The 17,866-nt window shown below is 45.4% G+C and overlaps 1 protein-coding gene across 12 annotated transcripts in view; it reads right to left on the bottom strand.

Moving 5' to 3' along the window:
- Nucleotides 1-5,482: 5,482 nt before the first annotated feature.
- CBY2 (chibby family member 2) overlaps nucleotides 5,483-17,866 on the bottom strand; it is a 55,508-nt gene continuing 43,124 nt past the window's right edge. For all 12 annotated transcript variants that reach the window (XM_070578292.1, XM_070578293.1, XM_070578294.1 and 9 more), the window contains one exon: nucleotides 5,483-6,889. In XM_070578292.1, the coding sequence (XP_070434393.1) occupies nucleotides 5,672-6,739 (1,068 nt within the window). In that variant the 5' untranslated portion in view covers nucleotides 6,740-6,889 and the 3' untranslated portion in view covers nucleotides 5,483-5,671. The remainder of the gene's footprint in view (nucleotides 6,890-17,866) is intronic.

Consider the following 17,866-nt stretch of genomic DNA (forward strand, 5'->3'; position numbering starts at 1 on the left):
CTTAGGGTAATTTGCTGGAGGACAAGACGACATGGAGGAGAGCCAACGGCCCTAACTGACAGTCAGCCAACCATGGGAAGCAGAGCCACCTAGCAACCTGCCACCTGACCACAGGTGCACGAGTGGGTCCAGCTGCAACCAGAACAGCCCAGCTGATCCCAATCTAACTAAACAAATGGTTCAGAAGCCACTAAGTTTTGGAATAGGTTTATAATGCAACAATAGTCAAGTGATATAAGCAGACACCATTGTTTTCTCTAGAAGAGAAAACTATGACACAAAAAGGTAAAGTGGCTTGCCCAAAGTTACACGTAAGTGGTGGAACTGATATAGACCCAGAAGTGTGACTCTGAAGTCCATGCTGCCGGTGCGTGGCTGTTCAGAGTAGATGATCTTCACTAAACACAAGGAGCAATGTGGGAGGTTATTGGTTTTGACACCCAACAGCCCAGTCATGACCAGGGAAGATTCGTTACAGCCACCTGGCAACACAGGTGTTCCCATCTTCCTCACCACTCCAAGTACATCTTTCCTGGAGCTCTGCCTGTCCTTCCCAGGAGAAGGAATCTCTCCTCTCTGGATATAACCTCCAAGAGATAAGGAGGACAGCTGGTTAAATTATGTTGAATTCTGAAGGAGCCCAGTGGGGACCCTGAGAAGCAGTGATATGTTCACTGAATTCAGAATATTCAGAAGAATTTAAGTAGTGTCCACACTTAAGCCAAAGACTCATAGTAAAGTTTTATTTTATCCTAAAGATCATGGAAAGCTAGCGATGAATTTGAAATAAGGAAATAATATCATAACATTCACACATTTAAGAAAATCAGTCTGGTTGCAATATGGAGAATGGGCTAGAGTAACCTTGGAGATGCGGAAATCCAGTCAGAGCCGGAGCAGTCACCCAGAAGGTGACCATGGCCAGAAGTGGGATTACACCCATGGAAATAGAAGCAGAAGGATTCAAGGGCTATTGAGGAGACAAAGTCAACAGGACCTGGTGATTGACTGCATGAGTGAAGGAGAGAGAAAAGGTGAGGATAATCCAACCATAGGTCCAGAAAAAGTAGCTGACAACCAAGAAGTTCTATTCCATCTCACACAGCATTCCTGAGTGACAACTGACCAGTCTCTGAAAAGGATGAGGACTTAGTGTTCCCACGGCTTGAGGATTTCTGGTGGAGAGCTCTGACATACCCCATCCGCAAAGAATCAAGGCAGTCCTAGAGAAAGAAAATGTCATAAATTAAACACCACTTGTCTTGACAGCTTTAAAAATAATCCGTCACCTGCTCCTAACTTTGTTCTTGGTTACAAAGGCCATTGTTTGAGTGAACAAAGAGAGTAAGAAATTTGGAAAGAACTGTTTACCCAGAAGAACTGATAAGAGCCCAGGCTGGAGAACACTTGCATGTGAACGAGAAAGGGGGCGGGCAGCCCCAAACACAGATGTTCCATCTGCTGCAAACAACTCAGGGGCTCAAAAATATGAATGGGAAGGACGCGGATTCCAGCAGCTGCTCTTGGTATATGCATAATATTCTGAAGATGGCCTGGCTTCTCAGTAGAAACCATTTCCCATCTGATAAATCAAAAATTTAACTCCTGGCACAATAAAATGATGGTTATCAAGGATTTAGGGGTCATCAACTTCCTACATCAAACTCCTCGCCCCAGTGTACCCTCCTCCCAGCTGTTTCCTACACTGCCAAAAGTGACACTGGACTCCAACAGGCATTCACTACACGCAGGTTGAGGTCACTCCACTTTATGAAAAGCCCTTAGAAAAGGGAAGAGTTCAAGAATAGAATCTGAGCATACAAAAGCCTACAAGATTTTCTCCAGAATTGTTTTCTGGTTCCTACTGTTGGCACACTCTGCTTAACCCAGGATGACTGTCCTTGCATAGATGATTTTCCTATTGGAATCCCCTCCCTGAACTAATTCTGGGGAGTTTTCGTTTCCGTTAACTAGCTAGTTGTTTAGGTTGTGAGTGTTTTTCTCTATTTGACCTGACCCTCAACTTATGAGCACTAGATAGGATTCAGCCAACTCAGTAGTAGGGTTGTAGCTGACTCTAGCAACCAGGAGTGTCAGCCAGCCGGGCCAAGGACCAAACGGGAGGGGCTAGGAAAGGTAGAATGCTTAGCTCTCTAAAGGCAAATCTTAGAGACTTGGAGCCAAGACATGCCTTGCAAAGAGAAGATAGGCTCCTTGGCCATGAGAGAAGGACTGAAAGTTGGACCAGGAGGCAGACACAAAAAGAGCTGAAAACGGCCCAGAGATGCTTAAAGGAAGCTCTCCTTGATGAATGAAATTTCATTCTATTCTACAGGAGCTTAGCGGCCACTAGAATGTTAGCTAGTCTATGACAGACTGCACCATACAACGAAACATTGTTTTGAAGTAAATCACCCCCACTCCATAAAAATGACATTTTTATGGTCCTTCTTGCTAATTTTTCACCCGTTTAGATTATGCCTGACAGAGAGAGTTGACATTGTTAAACAGTGTTAAGTCCTAGCTCTCTCAGCTTGCACGGCCTCCAACTGCCGCTACGTAGCTTAATCCAAGTTAAATATTTGTAACACAAACATGGGGAGAGTGTGCCTTTTGTCTTCCAGTTGTCTAGAAACACAGAAATCAATTTGATTTTATCAAAAAACAAAAATGAAAAGCCCCTCCACCCTGGAGTTATTACACTGACTTAAACAATGTTTGGTATTTCATGATGGCCTGCATGATGTATTTACCAAATTCAGGGGGAAAAAACTGCAAAGGGCTAGAGGCCCATTGGCAAAAACTACCTATTTGTCAGGTTTTGGTGGCAACAGGGGAATAAATTACTCAGCCTCTGCCTGCCCATCAGTCACCTTCTGCCCTCGTGTGCAGATTAAATGTGTAGTCACTGAATAAAGAGAGGGAATTCTCCTATCATTGTTCTCCCTCATTTGGAATTTCTGATGCTATTTTGTATAAGACTTGACAAGCTCCTAAATCTGGAAAATAGGCACCAAAACCTCTTTTGGAGATCAAGTTCACTTGGCAGTGCGATCTAACAGAAGGAGTTTGCGATCTGCAGTCATTAGGTCTGCGATGAAGACCCCGATTGGCTCTTCCTAGCTAGCTAACCTCTGGCAAGTCCATTGGTGCTCCAGCTCCCCGAGCTGTAGAAGAAACTATAATGCCCACCTCACAAATACTGAGGATTATGGGGTCACGGCAAGTGACAAGTGATGGACAAAGAGCTCTGCAGCTGTCAGCTATGGCCTTGCCTCCCCTTCTGGAGCTTGCTCAAGGCTCAGAAATCTAGCCAACATGAACAACGGATTAGGAGTGAGGATATTTCAGTCTCAAACTCACATCTGTCATAGCAATCAGTTTTCCCATCAGCGACATGGGTAAACTTCTTCTTTCCCTCACATATGCCTACTCATTTATCCCCATCACTAGTGCATGGAGCGTTATCCTGAGAATCAATAGGCAGCTTAACTCACCCAGCTACAGTGATTCCTCAACTCTGCTGCATATTGTAATCACCTGTGAAGCTTTTCAACCTCCCAATGTCCAGTGGTACCCAATATCAATTAAATTAGAACTTTGGGGGTAGTATCCAGGAGTCAGTATTTTTCAAAGACCCTGAGGTGATTCCACCATACAACAAAGTTTGAGAACCTCTACCAGACTCCCTTCTACAGTCACCTGAGGGTAGCTTTCAAATTCCTGGTTCTAACTTATGTCCAGGCACCGGCCTCGTGCCCAAGTGGTTAAGTTTTAACTCTCCGCTTTGGCTGCTCGGGGTTCGCCAGTTCAGATCCTGGGCCTGGACCTATGCACCGCTCATCAAGCTATGCTGTGGCAGCATCCCACATAGAAGAACTAGAATGACCTACAACTAGGATATACAACTATGTACTGGGGCTTTGCAGAGAAAAAAGAAAAAAAGAGGAAGATTGGCAACAGATGTTAGCTCAAGGCCAATCTTCCTCACAAAAAAAATAAAGTATGTCCAACTTGAAATGGAAATCAAAGCCTAGGACACCAAATCTTGAGCCTCTACACCTCCCTCCAGTGAACCTGGCAGCCACCGCCCCACCTCTTACCTTCAACTGGGAAGAACGAACCATGAGTAAGCAGAGGGCACGTGGGAATAGGGAGGCGAGCCTAGGGTCAGGGAGAGCACTGAACACCCCTTCTCAAACTGGGTGATCAGCAGGGTGACAGAAAAAGAAATTTCAAGATGAAATAAAATTGGGCAATTCTAGGTTCACCAAAGTTAAGCAGCTTTCCTCACTGTAGGGCTTCTCAGACTCTTTAAGTTGGAATATGATTATGAATCTGCCAGAGACGATTGTAGCAGCATTTCCGCCACAGAAACCTTCATTTTCTCAGAGCATTTCAAGGATTAGTACTTCAAGGAATATGCTTTAAGAAACCTAGGGCAGTGTTGGGGGATGGGAGTGGGGGCACGAGGTGGAGTTTTTTGTCCCCTGGGGAGACTTTTGGCGATGTCTGGAGACATACTTGGTTGTCACAGCTGGGGGTTGGGTGGCTGTTACTGGCATCTAGTGGGCAAAGGCCAGACATCCCACAACACACAGGACAGCCCCCACAACAAAGAGCTATCCAGCCCCAAATATCAACAGCAGCGCAGTGGAAAAGCCCTGGCCTAGAGGGACCTCTTCTCCCACAAGCTATCCCCATGCCACAGCCTCAGAAACTGAAGATGAGGAGAGAGCAAGAAGGATAGGAGAAAGAGGAGAGAAGGAGGAGAAAAAGGAAGAAAAAAGGGAGGAAATGAGAGAGAAAAACAGACAATAATGAAGGAAAGGACTGGGGGAAAAGAGAGAGAAGAAAAAGAAGCCAGATTCATAATTGCCCAAACTTGAGATATCTTTCCGTAGGTGAACTGATAAACTGGTACATCCAGACAATGGAATATTATTTGGCGCTAAAAAGAAATGAGCTATCAAGCCATGAAAAGACATAGAGGACCCTTAAATGCAAATTGCTAAATGAAAAAAGCCAATCTGAAAAGGCTATAGACTGTATGACTCCAACTCTGATATGTGGAAAAGGCAAAACTATGGAGACAGTAAAAAGATCAGAGACTGCTGGGGGTTAGGAGCGAGGGAAGAATAGGTGAAGCATAGAGAACTTTCAGGGCAGTGAAAATACTCTGATGCTATAACGGCGGATGCATGTCATTATACGTTTGTCCAAACCCGCAGAATGTACACCGCCAAGAGTGAACCCTAATGTAACCTATGGCCTTTGGGTGATTATAATGTGTCAGCGTAGCTTCATCAGTTGTAGCAAATTTACCACTCTGGTGGGGATGTTGATCACGCGGGAGGCTACACGTGTGTTCGGGGGCAGGGGGTATATGAGAAATCTCTGTCCCTTCTGCTCAATTTTGCTGTGAATCTAAAACTGCTCTAAAAAATAGTAAGGAAAGAAAAAGAAGACGGAGAGCAGCACGTTGGTGTTAACTGGCCCCAGCCTCCTCACGCCTTTATTACTACTCTGAGTTTAGGAAGGCTCGTAACTCTGCTCTTCAACAGGCACGAACTGGTGGGGGAAGGCGAGAAGACAGAAGAGAGGCAGGAGGTTTTCTTCGCCGGAGTCTTCTGTGCCGGAAGCTCGGTGCCTCCGCGGCGCCTGGGCGGCCTCAGATCCTGCTGGGCTTCTTGGGGTCCTTGCTCTTAGCCGGCATGAAGGCATAGAGCTCCTCAATGAGCATCTCCATGCGGGCGGTGACCTCGGTCACCGTGTCGATGACCAGCTTCTGCTGCAGCTTCAGCTTGTTGTTCTCCCACAGGGCCTTGTTCTCTTCCTGGAAGAGCCGGTGCTCCTCGCGCAGCACGTGCAGCGCCCTGTTCTCCTCCTGCAGGAGCCGGTTCTCCTCGCGCAGTACCTGCAGGTTCTGGTTCTCCTCCCGCAGCGCCTGCAGCGCCTGGTTCATCTCCCTCAGCAGCTCCAAGCACTGGCTCCCGTCCGGCAGGCCGGGGCCCGCCTTGCCCTCCTCCTCCCCGCAGGACCCCGACAGGTTGCTGACCATCTCGCGCAGGGCGCGGAGCGTCTTGGAGTCTTCCTGCGGGGTGGCGGACCCCTTGGGCTCCTCGAAGGGGGAGGCGAGGCCCGGGCCCTGCTCCGGCAGCAGCCCGGGGCCGTGCGGCTCCTCGTGGGGCGAGGGCGCCCGCTTGTTCTCCTCCATGGGCGCCGCCTTCTCCTCGGCCTGGCCCCAGAAGGCCTTCCTCTGCTCCAGCAGCTGCTGCAGGGCGCGGTTCTCCTCGCGGAGCAGCTGGAGGGTGCTGGTCTCCTTGCCGCGGTGTGCTTGCAGGGCCGGGTCCTTCTTCACCACCTCCAGGGCCACGCTGTCCTTGTGCAGCAGCAGCGAGGAGGCCCTGCTCTCCTCCCGGCCCAGCGTGGCCTTGTGCTCCTCCCAGAATATCTGCAGGATCTTGTTCTCCTTGCGGAGGGTCTTGTTCTCCTCGCGCAGGCCCTTGTTCTCCTCCCGCAGGGCCTTGTTCTCCTCCTGCAGCAGGTACTCCTTGGCCAGCCTCTTGTGGTGCAGCTTGTGGTGGAACGAGGAGGAGGGAGAGAAGTGCGGCGACTGCAGGCGGCAGTTCTCGTTCACCCACCGCCCGTCCTGGAAGACGAACATCTCATCGCTGAGCTGCACGCGGGGAGGGTTGTAATCCAGCTCGAGGTCCGCCTGGGAGGTGGGGCGCTCCATAGGGTCCAAGGGCACGGAGGAGAAGCGATTCAGCGGGTAGGAGTGCTGGCTGACCACCCGGCGGCTCAGCCTGGGCAGGGCGGCCTGCCTGGCGCAGCGCGGGGTGGAGTACAAGTTGTGGAGCCTCAGGAAAGGCTCGGCTGTGCCCCTCTGCGGGAGAGAACAGGGAAGCCCAGAGTTAGTAAAGGAGCGGACACCCCGAAGGCTGGCTGACCCGATACGAGGCCGGGATACCCCACAATAAACCCAGTCTGAAAGTCTGGCCTGGCCACCGTGGGCACTTTGGCACTTGGCCTCTTGGGGTCCTCACAAGGAAATACAGTTGATCCTCAACATTCGCGGCAGTTCTGTCCTGTAAAGTCCCCGCAAACACTGAATTAGCGAATACTGTACCATTTCTCCTAGGAGAAATACAGGGTTAAATTCCTGCAAGCATCTGATCACATTTTCATCAACGAATCAGTACACAATCTTGTTTTGTGTGTGTTTCTGTTGAAAGATACCTTATTTACTACATATTGTTGATTTGTTTACATTGAACTTTTGGCCCACAGCACTATAATTCATGCCTGAACAAAGCTTAGCTAACATATTTTCTCCAGAAGGCACGTCACTGCCTTCTTGTGGTTAGGAAACTAGAGAGCACTTCAGCACTGTGCTTGGGGGCCATTTTAATCAGCGAAATCACCAACAAAAGCAGAAAGATCTGAAAAACATGGCACCAAACTGTGAAAAAGACACTATTTTACAGTACGAGAGCTGAAACGAGAAGCGTCCTTAGCTGGGAATGTGTGTGTCAGGTGACTCAAATTTTTCGTCCCTCTGTGCATGTCCATGAATGACCACCAAAGTGCCACGAGTATTGATTTGGGGGTTACAGACAAATTTTAGTAAGCAAACACACAAATGTGCAATCTGCGAATGATGAGAACCAGCTATACATCGTGGGGGTTAAAGGCATTGATTTTGGAGTCAAGTAAATTTTTGAGTCGGAGCCCCACTATTTTATCAGTTATAACAGGGGCAAGTAATCTGAGTTTCAGTTTCCACATTTCCAAATGCGGATAATTGCCTCTACTGCTTTCCTCATAGAGATATTTTTAGCGTTAAAAGAGGTAATGTGCTAAGCACTAAGCGTGGGCTCTGGCACACTTCTGTCACCCTAGAGGAGGAACAAACACTGTTCTCAAGCTACCCCAGCTGCAGATATGTACCCACAATTGGTGTGAGCAGAGGGGGAACATAATCACCCCAACAGCCACCCAAATTACTAAGTCCAGAATGGAGGTGCTGTTGGTCAGCCCAGCCGTCTCCTTCCCCCTATTCAGGGTCATCCTCCACTCTTAGCCACGCCTGAGTCTGTCCGGCCAGCAGCCCCCTTAACATCCATCGACACAGGGCTAGGCTCAAAGCAGAGTCCAGGCGATAATTTTGGAATGGAAGGGCACCATCACAGACATATCACGAGAGTTCAACATGTGGTAACAAACATTGCAAAGGACATTAAGGAATTCATAAAGAGGAATTCATAATGGTGGCCATGCTCCTCAAGACCACCATATAAAAAGGGAATCAGAGCCACAGAGCTTAAACCCAACAAGCCAGCAGCTCTTACACTTCCCAGTACAGAAGAATCACCTGAGTGAGTTTTCTTTTTGTTTTTTTTTTTGAGGAAGATTAGCCCTGAGCTAACATCTGCTGCCAATCCTCCTCTTTTTGCTGAGGAAGGCTGGCCCTGAGCCAACATCCGTGCCCATCTTCCTCCACTTTATATGTGGGACGCCTACCAAAGCATGGCCTGCCAAGTGATGCCATGTTTGCACCCAGGATCCGAACTGACGAACACTGGGCTGCCAAAGCAGAACGTGAGCACTTAACCACTGCACCACCAGGCCGACGCCCCCCCCCCCGCACCCCCCCCAACCCAGTGAGCTGTAAATGCAGATTTCAGAGGCTTCTACTTGCGAGACTGATTCACTCAGTCTGGGGTATGGTCCAGGAATCTGCATTTCTAACCGGCTCCCTCGGGCGGTCAGGACTGCTCTAAGCTAGGTGGAAAGTATAGTTTGCCCAGGTGAGGGTTACACCACGATTAAAAGCCAAGAAGTCAAGACTGGGGGTCACAAGCATTCTTGTCCTGGTTCTATTGCTGATGGGCAGTGTGAAACTGGAGAGCTCTCTCACCCGCTCTGAGACCCAGATTTTTCCCAAGTAAAAAAAAGGGAGTCAGGGGGCTGGCCCCATGGCAGAGTGGTTAAAGTTCCATGCACTCTGCTTTGGCAGCCCAAGTTTGCAGGTTCATATCAGGGGTGTGGACCTACTCCACTCATCAGCCATGCTGTGGAGGCATCCCACGTACAAAATAGAGGAAGATTGGCACAGATGTTAGCTCAGGGCTAATCTTCCTCACCAAAAAAAAAGACGGACTCAGACTCCACGATCTTAAGGGCTCCTTCCAACATCAAAAGTCAGTGAAATGTACCTGTAAAAAGAAAATAACCCGTGCCCTGCTTAGTTCACAACACTATTGTGAGGATTGAATGAGATAATGAATGCAAAAGTGTTTTTAAAACTGCCAATTGCCATAGAAATGCAAGGTATTGTTATCAAGAAAAGTAGGTTCACTAATGGAGGAATTCGGAGATGTATTCAGAAAGTGGTGAACAGGTGGACTACATCCTGAAGAAGAGGCAACAATTGCAGCAATGAATTTAAATAAAAATACGATCATGATAGCTACTTCTAAATGCAGCAAGAGCATTTCATCCAAGTACATTGCAATGCTCTCCAAATATCGATTCCTCATTTTTAAGGTTACTTTCACAATTTTACAGATAGAGAAGACAGAAAACAAGTCAGGTTGTCTGCATTATATATATGCGTGTATAGAGAGAAGTAATTTGCACGGTGTATAAAGTGGGTTAGAATCTTTAAGACCTAAAGAGTTAGATAAATAGAAGGCACAGTGCTATGCCATTAACTTTGCAATAAGCGCATGTCATTAACTTTGTAAAGTTGTGCTTAATCTTCTGGATAGCCAGGGTGTGAGGGCATTCTGCAATCAGAACCTTATTTACTTTAAATAAATCCAGCCTCCATGGTTTTCATATTTCTCAATTGGGAAAGCACATGGCTCTTGTGGCTGAACCTGTGATCAGAATGAACCTCACTGTGGATAGCCTAGATGGTTTCCTTGTAAATTGAAGGTCCCTTGATTCCGATTTCTGGGAAGATTAGTCAAGATCACTAAAGAGTGAATCTTGAGAGATCCTCTCCATCCTCCCACTAGAACCTACTTAGGGCTCCATCTCAACAGGATCTCACTCTAGACGGTATTGCTATGGAAAATGTGGTTTTAGTCGATGGTGTGTATCCCCATCTTGAGACGGAAAGGGAAGTAGGGAACAAATATTGAGCCCCAGCTTTGTGAGAGGCCCTGAGTGAGCTACCTACCAAATTCATTGAATCCTCACAACACTGACATAATAAGATGTTATTATTCCCATTTTACAGATGGAGAAACCGAAAGTCAGAGAAGTTAAATAACCAGCACAAGTTCATTCACTAAGTTGCAAATCCGGTTCTGGCTCCCTGAACCTTATACGTGTGAAGCACATATGTGGGAAATCGCCATGGATTTATCAAAGGACTTTCAGTGCTTTGGGGTCAAGATAGTTTTTCGTTAACTTTTTATTATGGAAAAATTTCAAAATATACAAAAAGAGGGAGAATAGTCTGATAAATTTGCACGTACCCATCACCCAGCTTCGGCAGTTATCAAATCAAGGCCGCACTTGTTTCATTTATACCACCACCCAATTCCACAGCTACTTCCTTGTCAGTGGGTTATTTTAAAGCTAAATTTAGACACTGTGTCACTTTATCCATAAATACATCAATGTGTACCTTTTTAACAAAACCGCAATACCGTTATCATCCCTTTAAAATTTAACAATGATCCCTTAACATCAGCAAATACTGAGTCAGTGTTCAAATTTCCCCACTTGTCTCATTTCTTTTTTATGATTGTTTGGTTTCTCATTCCAACTGAATGTCCAAATAGGAATCACTAATGCTTTATCCCTGTTCAGAGTATCCGTGATGGCCTTTAATTCATCCTAGTCAGCTGCCTTTATTCTATATCCACATTCCGAACTGAGTACCCAAGGAGTTTTCGACTATCTCCCCAACAGAAATGCACTAAATAAAACCTTAACATGTGAGTGGCAGATCCCTAACTATGGACAATCTGGGTATTTGGACCCTTGCCCTTATGCATGCCATAAGGTGACCTTGCTCACATCCTCTCCCCCACTGACCTTGGTTTCCACTTCTGTATAATGATGGGTTAGTGATGTTATTTCTAACCACCCTCTTGGTCTAACTTACTCTGGTCCAATGGATATGTGTTTGTAAATGGGTACCACTATGGCCCCAGCATCCGTCTTTTACCCACCTACTTGGCATCTTGTCCCCTCCCTTAAATGGCCAACACTTCCCAAGAAGACCCTGTGCCTTCTCTGTTCCATTCCCACAGCGCCTAATCCAGAAAATGCTGATGGATTAATGGGTCCCCTTTACCTCCTTACCCAGGAAACCAAATCCTCCTCTTATAAATTAGTCCTACCATCTTTCCTCTTATCCCCAGACAGGGCAGAGAAGGTGGCCAAGTCCAGCATTACTTCACAGCCTAATTTCTTAGACAGAACACTTAAACATTTTTAAAATTTTAATAGTCATATATTTATTTTAATTGTTTTAGAAAAAAGATACCTATTTTATTAAACCCACGATACTATAGATAGCATTAAGGTGAGGCTAAAATAAAGCAGCAACTTTTCTATTTCTGAAAGTGAGAAGATTTAAGGAGAAATGCTAAATATACCGGCATTTCAAATATGACAAGCATCATGATTGAACTTCGGGAAGACATTGAGCCAAGACAAACTCTTTCTTTCCCATATTTCCCCCAATTCAAATCAGGCTTAACTAGACTTAGTCCTCAAAAGAAAGTTCTTTCTTGGCCTTGTGAAAACTCCTTGCCCTAACCTATTCTCACTCTGAATGTTCTTGCCAATACCAATAATCTCTCCACATTTATGTCAATGAATCCACTGACATTAATTTGGCATCTCAGATCCTGCCCTCAGGGAACTTCCAATCAATTTGAAAAATCAGTGAATAGCATCAATTATTTCTTGGCGCAAATAAGGGAGGTAAAGAGCAGCAAGCATTAAAGCAGGCAGTAAGATCTGGGGAACAGGAGACTAGACATCATAAAATCCGAAGAGAGTCTGACTCTGTGCTGCATTAGTGCATGACCCTTACAAAATCACTTAATTTCTGCGCCTCAGTTTCCATATCTAGAAAATGTGGATGCCAACATGATTCAGAGCCATCCCATATGTTTGTGCAGGCTGTACAATGCCCAGCTCTACAGCGTGCCATTCACAATTATGTCATTGCCGTGCACAACCTGTACAACCATCCACAGAAACCTTACTAACATCGGCCCTCTTTATTTCAGAGAGTTTGCTGTAGAGTTCAAAAATAAAAAGAGAATATGTGACATTTTCTTTCTTTGTAGAGAGCTACAGACATGCAAGCATGGTTACTGTGGATTCAGAAAAGAAGTTGCTCAGCATTTCCTTAGAAGAAGATTGTACAGAACAGGCAAAAGGAAATAACACTTACTGAATGACTATTATGTGATGATATGCTAATTGATTTCCATATTCATATGTGATATCTTACCAAAAAGAAATACCATGCTTCTACCTAACATCACATAGCCAACAAGGGGGCGATCTGACTCCAAACTCCATGCTCATTCTAGCACTTCATGCTATCCAGATATTTTATTTTGCATGTATTGATATTATTACTTTGCCATGATTCTCTTATGTCCTGTCTCATCCTCTCCTCAGATATATAAATTGCAATTCTGTAAGGACAGTGACCTGTCCCTTATTCTTCTGACATCCCTGGTCCTGAGAATTAGAACAGCACACTTCACACACCATGGAGGCATAACGAGTCCTTGCCAGGGAACTAATCAACCAAAATGCACTGAAAGGTGGGGAGGAAATATTAGGTTGAACTATGAGAAACTGTTGGCATTCTACCATTTTTTGGCCTACAAAGTGGCAATTTCATAGATGATAACATAAAGAGATAGAAAGAGATTCCATGCACATGGATCGGAAGAATAAACATTCTTAAAATGTCCATACTACCCAAAGCAATCCACAGATTCAGTGCAATCCCAATCAGAATCCCAATGACGTTCTTCATGGAAATAGAACAAAGAATCCTAAAATTCAAATGGGGCAATCAAAGACCCTGAATTGTTAAGGCAATCCTCAGAAAAAAAGAACAAAGCTGGAGACCTCACAATCCCTGACTTCAAAATGTACCACAAAGCCTTAGTAGTCAAAACAGCATGGTACTGGTACAAAAACAGACACACAGATCAGTGGAAGAGAACTGAAAGCCCAGAAATAAGACCACACGTCTACAGACAGCTAATCTTCAACTGAAAGCCCAGAAACAAGACCATACATCTACAGACAGCTAATCTTCAACAAAGCCTCCAAGAACATATAATGGAGAAAAGATAGTCTCTTCAATAAATGTTGTTGGGAAATCTGGGCAACTACTTGCAAAAGAATGAAGCTAGACCATTATCTCACGCCAAACACAAAAAGTAACTCAAAATGGATCAAAGACTTGAAGATAAGCCCTGAAACCATAAAACTTCTGGAAGATAATATAGACAGTACATTCTGTGACATCAAACTTAAAAGGATCTTTTCAAATACCATGTCTTCTCAGACAAGGGAAACAAAAGAAAAAATAAACAAGTAGGGATTCATCAGACTAAAGAGCTTCCGTAAGCCAAGAGACACTAGGATCAAAACAAAAAGACAACCACCAATTGGGAGAAAATATTTGCAAATAATATACCTGACAAGGGCTTAACCTTCATAATATATGAAGAACTCACACAACTGAAGAACAAAAAAACAAACAGCCCGATCAAAAAACAGGCAGAGGACATGAACAGACATTTTTCCAAAGAAGATATACAGATGGCCAATAAGCACATGAAAAAATGTTCAACATCGCTAATCATCAGGGAAAGGCAAATCAAAACCACACTAAGATATCACCTTACACTTGTTAAAATGGCTACAATCACTAAGACTAAAAATAACAAATGTTGGAGAGGGTGTGGAGAAATGGGAACCCTAATACACTGCTGGTGGGACTGAAAACTGATGCAGTCACTATGGAAAATAGTATGGAAATTCCTCAAAAAACTAAAAATAGAGGGGCTGGCCCCGTGGCCAAGTGGTTAAGTTCACGCGCTCTGCTGCAGGCGGCCCAGTGTTCGAATCCTGGGCGGGGACATGGCACTGCTCATCAAACCACGCTGAGGCAGCGTCCCACATGCCACAACTAGAAGGACCCACAACAAAGAATATACAACTATGTACTGGGGGCATTGGGAAGAAAAAGGAAAAAATAAAATCTTTAAAAAAAAAACAAACTGAAAATAGAAATACCATATGACCCAGCTATCCCACTACTGGGTATCTATCCAAACAACTTGAAATCAACAATCCAAAGTGACTTTTCTACCCCTATGTTCATTGCAGCACTATTCACAATAGCCAAGACATGGAAGCAACCCAAGTACCCAAAGACCAATGATTTGATAAAGAAGATATGGTATAGCACAACCAGAGGCACAACTAGAACATACAACTATGTACTGGGGGGCTTTGGGGAGAAGGAAAAAAACCAACAAAGATTGGTAACAGATGTTAGCTCAGGTGCCAATCTTTAAAAAAAAAAGAAATAAAAGAAGATGTGGTATACATATACAATGGAATACTACTCAGCCATTAAAAAAGACAAAATCATCCCATTTGCAACAACATAGATGGGCCTGGAGGGTATTATGTTAAGCGAAGTAAGCCAGACTGAGAAAGACAAACACCATATGACTTCATTCATATGTGAAAGATAAACACACAGACAAAGAGAACATTTCAGTGGTTACCAGGGGAAGGGGGTTGAGGGGTGGGCACAGGGGATGATGAGGAGCACTTACATGGTGATGGACAAGAAATAATACACAACTGAAACTTCACAATGATGTAAACTATGATGAACGCAATAAAAAAAATAATATTTTAAAAAGTGGCAATTTCACTCATTTTAATATATTTAGTATATTTGGTAAAGCTATAGCCCCATTTCAATTCATATTTTAAAACTGCAGAGATATCATTGCCTCCTGTAAAATCAGTAACAGTCAGGTTTCCCCCATGTCACTCATTCCACAATAGTCCATCCATGTAGCCCTTCCAGGGAGCTGCCCCTGCACACAAGCGTGCTGGTCGTCCATGCCACCATCTTGAATCTATAATCCAGTGAGGATAGAGGCTCCAAATTTCCACAAGCTTTGGGCTTAAAAGTCCCATCTTTGAGTGCTCTTGAGAAAGTCACTTAATTTCTCTGAATGTCATGTCTAACCTAAACATAGCTGCTCTGCCTGCTCCCTGGGGTTGTTGGGAGAGGCCAAGAAGGTGGAAGGCAAGCTGTCATGAAGACCAAACCAATGGCCAGTTCTACAGGTAAGGCTTAACCATTCCTGGCCTAAAACCCTATAGCAAATGCTGAATATATTTCTTTACATAAGGGCTTTCCAAAAAGCGAACATCTGAGCTAAGCAAACACATGAGGTACAGAATCCCACAGCTCCTCAGCTGATGTTTGAAGCCAGCTCCTTCTCAGTAGGTCTCCTTGGCCAGTGGTATCACTGAGTTGGTCTCATGGGTTAAACCAATCTGTCCTTGACAGATTGGGGCCCTAACAAGAGGTCTGGGCCTTTCAGGAGAACCCTAAAATGTTCTCCTAAGCCTGGGAGGTAGAGCCTATGGAAGTATGATCCTAGCCCCTAAAGTATCATGGCCCAAGTTTCCCATGACAGAGAAGATTGTCTCTTCTTCTCTGATCTCTTTCCTATAGGAAATGCCCTCACATATGGACACAGACCCAGTAGATGGGAGAGGAAAAGGCTGGCTTCCTCATGGAAGAATGGGATATGAGGATGGATGCAGGAAGGGAATACAACTGGCTATGGAGTTCATCAGAACTTCCTATCAGGCCTTGTTAGGAAGGCAACCAAGAGACTCTGTCCTCCAGGAGCAATGTGCTCACAGCTGTCACCTAAGATGTTAGTGCTGGGGATTCAGGAAGGGCCCTGGACACAGACACCTCCCTCATAGATGCCTGAATCCCACCTATGGATGGGAATCCTTTCTTAGCATCAGGCCTGGCCCTCTCCCCAGCATCTCCTTTTTAAATGCAAGTGGTCCTGGAAGGCAAATGCTCGAAATCACCAACAACTGCATGACTTTGTCAGATCACTGGCCTCATGGCAAGTGGAGAGCATGGAAGAAGAGTGGCCAATGGAACGGGGTCAGGGTGGGGGTGGGGCAAAGGGCAGGTGATAAGACTAAAGTCTCTTATTGATACTACAGGATTTCTAAGGAACAGCTCTCTGACTGGGACCTTACGGGGTGAAGTTTCTGGGATTGGTGGCCTTCCATCTAAAGAGTTTGGGGGCAGGACTGGACAGTGACTAGCCAGGCTTAGCTGACACTCACTGAAGTGCCTTCCACTCCTAGAAGAGTGTGGCTACCACAGGCCAGAAGAGATGTCCAAATGCCCCTGGTGGACTCCAAGCCTGCGGACCAAGTTTTTTAAACACCTGCTTCGCCAACGTTACTGAGGGTTATGATGAGAGACCATTCAACTGCCTGAGGTACTTCTCAGGCATGTGAAGCTGAGAGGCCCAGGATGACGGAAGGAAAAGCCAGATATGCTACTAATTCTCAGACAAAGGTGAAAAAGTCGTATTATCATATTTTTAAATTAACTCAGCTTCCCAGTACCATGATAAAGACAGTGTTGGTTTTAATAAATGCTAACAAGTAAGAGGATAATTCACAGGTCAACGTGATTGATTTAGATAGAATTATGTTAACAGCAATAAGGATAAAGTTGTCATCATATGTGGTAGTTTTAGCTCATTATTTAACATAGAATCTCTTGAAATCTTTCTCCTAATAGTTATTCAAATTGGCAGAGATACATATATTCTGAGCAGATTCCATAGCTCCTGAAGAACAAGCCCAAACAAAGGAGACTGAGAACAGCCCACAGGGAGGGAGCCGGGGGGCACTGGAAGGTCTGTGGGAGCTCCTCCTGATCTGGGGTAGATCCTTCATTAAGATAAACACCTTCATGAGAGTCACAGATAGCGTTCACGGGGGGAAACGCGAATGCCTGTGAGAACGGAATCATTATGTACAAAAGGAACCAGGAGGTCAGCTAGCTTGGGCAGGAAATAACACAGATAGCAGGCAAGTTATTGCACGGGAGGGAAATAGATCAGAAAACACAAATATTTAATGTGAGGAAGAAAAACTGGAAATCAATAAGACCTGAAAAGACCTAAGGGTGATAGGACACAGGGAATCACAGGCGTTTGCAGTGCAATTGAGAAGCCCAAATGCCCAGCATGATGGGAAGCTCGGAGGCCAGAAGGACTTTCTGGAAACACAGAGCTGCTGCTGCAATTCCCTTCTCAAATGAATGGACTCAGTCCGAGAATAAAGCAGCGTGTGGTAGACACACGCAGGGAACTCAGAGGCGAGCGGTTAAGGTGTGGGGAGAGGAGGCACTGTCTCCTATAAGCAGGAGAAGAAGCGGAGAGCTAAGACGTTACCCAGCCCAGCCAGGTGGCATATGCCCAGCTTGTGGCTTAGAGGAAAGAGTGGACAATGACCTGGGTACAAGCCCATAACTCCTGCTCTCTCATTATCAGCGGGGTTCCCAGGTGTATCTGTATGATCTCTACCTCACACCTGCATGGCCCAGTGCCCAACACATGATCAAATCAGCACTCAGTCAATATTTCTTCCCATCCTTGTTAACTGATCCAGTCCCCTAAGCGGTGCACCATCTCATTTAAGGAGAGCATGTGGGTCGCTCTCACAGCCCTGGTGGAGGCACAGTTCCATAACGTAAACTTATAGACACCATCACCAC

Source organism: Equus przewalskii, chromosome 16 (assembly GCF_037783145.1).
Source record: "Equus przewalskii isolate Varuska chromosome 16, EquPr2, whole genome shotgun sequence".
In the NCBI taxonomy this organism is placed as follows: Eukaryota; Metazoa; Chordata; class Mammalia; order Perissodactyla; family Equidae; genus Equus; species Equus przewalskii.